Genomic DNA, 7,513 nt, shown 5'->3' on the forward strand with positions numbered 1-7,513 from the left:
GTACCAAGCACTGTTCATTGGACTCTAAATGGCGATCAATGTGGAAATCATAATGCCAGAAGTGTATGGCGACTCTAAGCTCATAATTAATCAACTTTTGCCTGAATATGAAATGAGGAAAGATGATTTCGTCCTATACTTCCGGTTAGCAACTCAACTACTATAAAAGTTCAAGGCCGTGACTCTAGAACATGTGCTAAGAAAAGAAAATCAAATGGCAAACGTTCTCGCTAACGTAGCCTCAAGTATGGCACTAGGAGAAGATGAAGCTTCAAACATACCAATTTGCCAAAAATGGGTGATCCCAATGGTCAATGAAATGCTACTAGATGACACAAATGTCATCTCAGTACTTCTAGTTGACACTGAAGAGTGGAGACATCTGTTGATTGACTACATGGAGCATGGAAAACTTTTGGATGATCCTAAACACTGCTCTAAAATACGTCAACGAGCACCTCGCTTCCTCTACTACAAAGGAACACTATACCAACGCTCTTTTAAAGAAGTACTTCTGAGATGCCTAGGTGAGGAAGAAGCCAGTCAAGCCATGGAAGAAGCACACTCAGGCATAGACGGGGCACATCAGTCTGGACCAAAGCTACATTTCCAGCTTAAAAGAATGGATTACTACTGGCCAAGCATGGTGAAAGATTGCCTAGAATACGCCAAAATGTGCCAAGCCTGCCAATTCCATGCCAACTTCATACATTAACCACTTGAACCATTACACCCTACAGTTACTTCATGGTCATTTGATGCATGAGGATTGGACGTTGTAGGACCAATCACACCAAAGTCATATGTAGGAGAAGCCTACATCTTAACCGCAACATATTACTTTTCCAAATGGGCTGAAGCCGTACCCCTAAGGGAAGTCAAGAAGGAAAATTTCGTTTATTTCATCAAAAAACATATCATTCACTGATATGGTGTGCCTCGTTACATCATCACTGACAACGGAAAACAGTTCTCCAACTGACTTATGGACAAGCTTTGTGAGAAATACAAGTTCAAGCAACACAAGTCTTCCATGTATCATGCTCCGGCCAACGGTTTTGCGAAGCATTTAACAAAACAATGTACAACCTCCTGAAGAAAGTAATTGGCCAAACAAAGAGAAATTGGCACAAAAGAATAAGTGAATCACTTTGGGCATACAGGACGACATATAGAACTCCTAACCAAGCCACGCCTTATTCTTTCGTAGATGGCGTGGAAGTTGTTCTACCACTCGAAAGTCAAATCCTCTCACTAAGGATGCCTATTTAAGAAGGCTTGACTGAAGAAGAAAATGCAAAGCTCCGGCTTCAAAAGTTAGAAGCACTTGATGAAAGAAGGCTTGAAGCTCAACAACACTTGGAATGTTACCAAGCAAGGCTATCCAAGGCATTCAACAAGAAGGTCCACCCAAGGTCTTTCCAAACTGGAGATCTTGTCTTGGCATTACGAAGGCTTATCATCATAACTCACAAGACAAAAAGCAAGTTCACATCAAAATAGGATGGACCTTATGTAATACAAAAGGTCTACACCAATGACGCCTACTTAATCATGATGGAAGACGGCTTATTGGCCCCATCAATGGCAGATTCTTGAAGTGTTACTACCCTAAACCAAACAAACAATGCTCATCGCCTATATAAGCCTAAACTACACATGGCAATAATGCTCCTCGTCTGCATGAGCCTAAACTGTACACAACACAATGCTCCTTGTTCGCACAAGCTTAAATGGTGACACTCAATGCTTCTCGCCTGCATGAGCCTAAACTGCACACGGCACAAAGCTTCTCACCTGCATGAGTTTGAACTGCACAAAGCACAACGCTCCTTGTTTTCACAAGTATAAAAAGCGACACTCAATGCTCTTTGTTCGCACGAGCATAAATGGCGACACCTAATGCTCCTAGCCCGCAAAAGCATAAACTATGTATGGAAAAAAAAAAAAAAAAAAAAAAAAAAAAAAAAAAAAAAAAAAAAACCAAAATCATCATCAAAATCACCACCCAAACCATAAAAAACAATCCATCATTCCTTTGAACTACGTCATGGCTTGATCCTTCCTCAACTGAGGGTACATAGGCAACTGGAAACTTCAAAACTTTAATTATAGTCACATCATCAACAACACAAATACTTCAAAGATTAAAGAGCAAATTCAAGAATGTGATGGTATTGCTCTTAAAGCACTTGAAAAATATCATGGTTGCCAAAAAAAAAAAAAAAAGACAACATAAGCACAAGGTGGGATGGCAAGAAAAGAAAAAAAAGAAGAAAAAAAAATTGCTTCACTAAATCAAAAGACATGCGAGACGAACCTCGTGAGTGTTGAAGCATGACGATGACAAAGTCACAACGATGAAAAGAAATCAGCCCCAAAGCTTGAGCAACATAGGAGAGTGGGCAGCTACAAGACGGTCCTTCAAAGCACGATACAGTAGCTAAGAAAACCAAAATGCTACGCAATCGCACTACGCAACCCCCCAGTGATTATGCAAGCAGTTTCTTGCACTGCACTACGCAACCCCCCAGTGATTATGCAAACTATGTCCAAAAGACACTACATAGCATAACACCACTGTTGTCTTTTGTGAAGGAAATATTTGTGAAAACTAGTTCATTTGAGCAACATCTATGCATGCAATTAACTATTAAAAGGCGGAATCATGCTTGTATGCACTAAAAAAAAAAAAACTTTACCCATGAAATTGAAAGCCTCGTGAGTGTGATGAACCAAGGCTCAACTCAAGAAAAAAGTGAGTTGAGAAATATTATACCTTTGCTGATTCCTCATTGCATAAGCAAAGGCTAATCACCCAAGAGATAGGGCCTCCATTCCTTACTTCTTAGCTCTATGTATTTGTAGGATGAGGATGGTAGAATGGATTCATCAAGTTCCCAAAATAGAGAACCTCTAAGAGTCCACACCAAAGAGAGCATTGATGAAGAGATTAGTGACCTAGAGGAAGTAAGATTGCTAGCTATGTTCCTCTAGGGTGGCCGGCCTTCATTTAAGAAGAGAAAGAGCTTTGTGCTCTCTTCTCTTCCCTAAGAAAAACCCTATGGATGAAATGGTTATAAAGTTGCCTTTATATCACTTCACAATGGAGTGGCAAACTTGCAATTAACACAAGTTTGCCTACCCTTCACCCTATGGTCGGCCTTGATGGATTCATTGGGCTTTGTGGCCTTTTGTATTTTCAGGTTATTATAGAACTTGAGTTAATAGGCTTGACATTCAAATCTCATTGGGCCTTGTGGTCCAAAACTAACCCGAGGTCTATAAGAAACTTAATCATTTGATTAATTAACATATTAATTAATCCTAGCCATAAATAATTAAACCATTTAATTATCCTTACTCATCTCCATTGTTTCTTCAACCTCTACCTTACTCGGTGTATGATCCATTAGGTTCTTTTTAGCGAGGCAGTGGGCGATTAGAACTCTTCAAATCAATTGTGAATCGAAACTTACTTTCAATTCTCCCTTTAGTAATTACTCACCTTTAGGGCTTCCACAAACCATGAGTGACACCTAATAGTAAGTCATGGCTACCCAAGCTAATCAAAAAAGGTGGAGAACCTATTCAATTTAGGATTACAATGCAATACGGTATTTCTCTAATACAATACTCTTGACCACATTGTTTGGTTTGATAGTTTATTCATGTCTACCATCCAATGTGATTCTCTTACTTATATGATTACCTTGAATGTGATTTGGAACGACTTCCTAAATATCATTCATACCCTGGCCAGAGATTCTTAATCATATCACAGAGTATTCTCCCTCAAACGGTTTGAAGGTTAGAGATCCTTTGTTGTGCATTCACTTGCCTTCATGGCTAAGTGGCTTAACCCCAACTATGTCGTGGACACCCTCTGACGAAGTAACTTTAACATAGTCAAAGATCAAGGGCCTAGCCACAAGACAACTATGATGCCTCAAGTCAAATGACTACTTTGCATTATCTCAACCATGAGTTGTCTTGTGACATGAATATGAGAACTCCTCGTTGATCACGTTAAGTGGACTTATTCTCTATCGAGCACCTACATGCTTGTCATGGTGTCAGTCACACCAATGACTTGAGACCAGTCACTCTCCCTAAGAGAAGACATAGCACGTACTGATCTTAACTGACTATCAATGCCCAATTGGCAATCCTATGATAAGGAACGTTTAGGATATGTATTTGAAAGAGAATGGTCTCTTGAATCTAACTTCTTTAGACCACATTCTCCCAATTACATATTCCTTGGACTTATCGTTTAAGCATATAACATTTATATGAGACGGCTTAAAAACAATAATCTTTGCCCTTTATATTAAACTAGATTAGTTTAACATGTGAAATGTCCGTAAAGTATCATCATATGATTGGATTTAGGCACATTTCCAACATTTTGCACAACACCATGCGGCAAAAGTGACGCACTGCAACAAGCACCAAACAGTGAACCTCACGGCACCAAGCAACAAAGCACGATAGCATGCACAGTGGCAGTGCACGGCAAGGGTTGTGTGACAAAAAAACACTCCTAATTGTCCTATAAATAAGGGTCGATTGCTTCCTGTTGCTATAGGGAGAATACATAACAAATAGCAAAAGGAAAATCAAAAGAAGGAAGTACATTCCAACCAAAAGAAGGAAGCAAATTCCAAGCAAAAATGGCAAGGTGATTTTGACCACAAAGGGAAAAAAGCATGCTGTTCTTACAACAAAATCAGCAAAGAAAAGAAAAGGAAACAAAAAAACATAAGAAAAGGGCTTCAAATTTTCCAAAACATCAAAGGAAAGTACCTCTCCTTGCCAAAATACAAAAGGTAATCCCTCCAAAGCAAAGACAAGCCTTCAAGTTTCCCAAACCAAAGAGGAAAACACCCCTTGGCCGAAAAAAAAGAGAAAGGGGAAAGAAAAAAAAAAATGCAAATCCTACTTACCCAAGGACAAGTAATAAATTTTCCAAAACCTTAAAGGGAATCACCAAACCTTTCCAAAACCTTGAAGGAAATCGCCCTTATTACCAAAATTGAAGGAAGTTCCTACCTAAGGAAGGAAAAACATTTTTCCCACTACCACGAAGAAAAAAAAAAATCCAAGTCTCAAAATACACCAAATCTATTTTGTCAAAATTATGGAAAGTCAATACGCACAATAACTATGTGCTGATTTATCCATTTCCAAAATTTTCTTTCAAGATCAAGCCTCTACTGCCCTTGAAGAAAATTTTCATTTCATTCAAGACCAAGCCTCAAAGGCCCTTGATGAAATTCATCATTTCAATTCAAGAAATACACCTCAACGGCTCTTGAAGAAAAGTTTCATTACTTTCAAGATGAAATCTCTACGGCCCTTGAAGAAAAAATTACATTTCTTTCAAGATCAAGCCTCTACAACCCTTGAAAAAAAGTTTCATTTCTTTCAAGATCAAGCCTTTACAGCCTTTGAAGAAATGTTTCATTCAAGAAATACGCCTCAACGGCCCTTGACGAAATTCATCATGTCAATTTAAGAAATACGCCTCTAGGGCCCTTGAAGAAGCAAGCAAATTCAAGATCAAGTCTCGATGACCCTTAAGTTAGAACATTCACATTGCAGGACTTCAAAACACATTTCCTACATATGACAAGCACATGCCTACAACGCTCCTTGAAGTGGGGGCATTTGTGGACATGTAAATTTCGTTGCATGCCAATGATGTATCACAAAGCTCCACGTGGCATGTGACTCCTCACAAATGGACAAGTCATCAATGACATGTGGCACAAATCAAGCAAATGAAGAATAAAACTTCCCCAAAACTCGGCAAAAGGGGAAGAAATCCTTTAAAATCGACAAAGGATGTAAATTGCTCCCAAAACCGGAAACAAAGCTAAAGCATCTTCACAAAACAAGTAAGAATTGAAGATTCATCACAAAATAGGCAACAAACCCCATAGATTTCGGCCAAACAAGGGAAAGTGGCTAAAATTAAGACCAAAACATGCCTAAATTCTCCCATGGACGAATCAAGATACAAATTAAAGCCAAATCCCAAAGGCATGGCTTTGAAAGTCTGTAAATAGAAGGTCCTAGGACAAGCATAAAGGTCGACAATTTCTACATTCAAGGGCTTAAATTCTCACAAAAGGAGAACCTCTGCTAAATCTTTGAAGACTAATATGCTGCCAAAGCTTTCTTCGAGGAACGTACAACTAAAGTCGAAGCTTTCTTTTGACCACAGCTGAAGCATTCCTTTGGAGAATCAATAAGCACTTATGCCAATTCTTTCAAGACTTTGTTGTAAGCTTAAAACTTGTAACAATATTCGATTCAAGATCAAGTTGCTAAGACCCTTGAATCAACAAAATTCCACATCAACATCACCTTTGCCACTAGTCCTACGCAAACCTAGAGGTGAACACTATCCACGCATTGTTTCAAGCTCAAAACTTGAAGCAATCGTTCAATCATTCGTCCAAGATCAAGTCATCGTGATTCTTGGATCAACAACCTACACATCTACATCAAATTTGAAGACTGAATCAAAGGAAAATTGTAAACAGAGATTGTAACCTACAAATTCAAATTAATACAAAACCACTTTGTACACTTGTTCTCGTTTCATTCAATACGGAATTTTCATGTTTACAATGTGATCTTGTGACCTTTGCTAGATTAGTAAAAGCATCTGGCATACTTTGACCAATACTCTAAAGAAATAGAATACGTCAAACTTTAGTTTTAGACTAGGCAATGCAGGGATCTAAATGAGACATAATGGGAGCATACCACAACAATTCGCAACGTTCTACATGAACGTTAGCGTTCTTCTCTCCTGTTAACGACAGGAAGACTGTCTCATCAAAGTGATAATCCACAAAAAGTATGGTAAAGAGATCTCCTGTCAAGGGCTCTAAGTACCGAATAATTGTATAATCGACATAGATTCCCATTCTTCTCTAATGACTTATTTTGGTACGTAGTGGTGGCGTTATTGGTACATAGATTGCACACCCAAACACACGTAAATGCAAGACGTCAGACTTTTATCCAATAACCAACTGTAATGGTGAATGAGGTTGGGTAATGGTGGGCCTCAGCTTGATAATTTGGGTGGTGAGCCCTAAGCTTGATAATTTGTGCTACGAGTTTTGCAAATGCAGCGTTGTATGTGGACAATAAACACACATGTGACCAACATGTCAATGCATCAACCAACACCATAAAGTATGTAAATGGTCTGCATGTTGGTTGGATAGGTCCACAAATTAAGGATAAACACTACTTCGAAAGTTTCAGGAATGTTGCACTTGGCTAAATTTAGTGTGAGGGTAGTGACTTGTCCCATGTTATAAAATCCAACTTCTTTGGGGATGGTTGTCTCAAGTACATCCTCTTTGATGAATTCTAGATATTCCCTAGCCACTTCTTTCTCTTAAATCTATCTTCTTGTTGTATAAAGCTTTTTAAAAAATTCAGCACATTCTGGAACTTGCTTTATTGTACCAAGAATCGGGATATT

General features: G+C 38.7%; 1 protein-coding gene across 1 annotated transcript; it reads left to right on the forward strand.

The window, feature by feature from the left end:
• The first annotated feature begins 247 nt into the window (after positions 1 to 247).
• On the forward strand, positions 248 to 715 carry LOC137724917 (uncharacterized). The gene has a single exon (XM_068463562.1). It carries the CDS (start codon positions 248 to 250, stop codon positions 713 to 715), a length of 468 nt encoding a protein of 155 aa, XP_068319663.1.
• Positions 716 to 7,513: the final 6,798 nt, after the last annotated feature.

This window comes from Pyrus communis, chromosome 1, assembly GCF_963583255.1.
Source record: "Pyrus communis chromosome 1, drPyrComm1.1, whole genome shotgun sequence".
Taxonomy (NCBI): domain Eukaryota; kingdom Viridiplantae; phylum Streptophyta; class Magnoliopsida; order Rosales; family Rosaceae; genus Pyrus; species Pyrus communis.

What these genes read in the sequence shown, in the direction of transcription:
- LOC137724917 (XM_068463562.1), top strand. Translation starts at nt 248, where the DNA reads ATGGCACTAGGAGAAGATGAAGCTTCAAACATACCAATTTGCCAAAAA.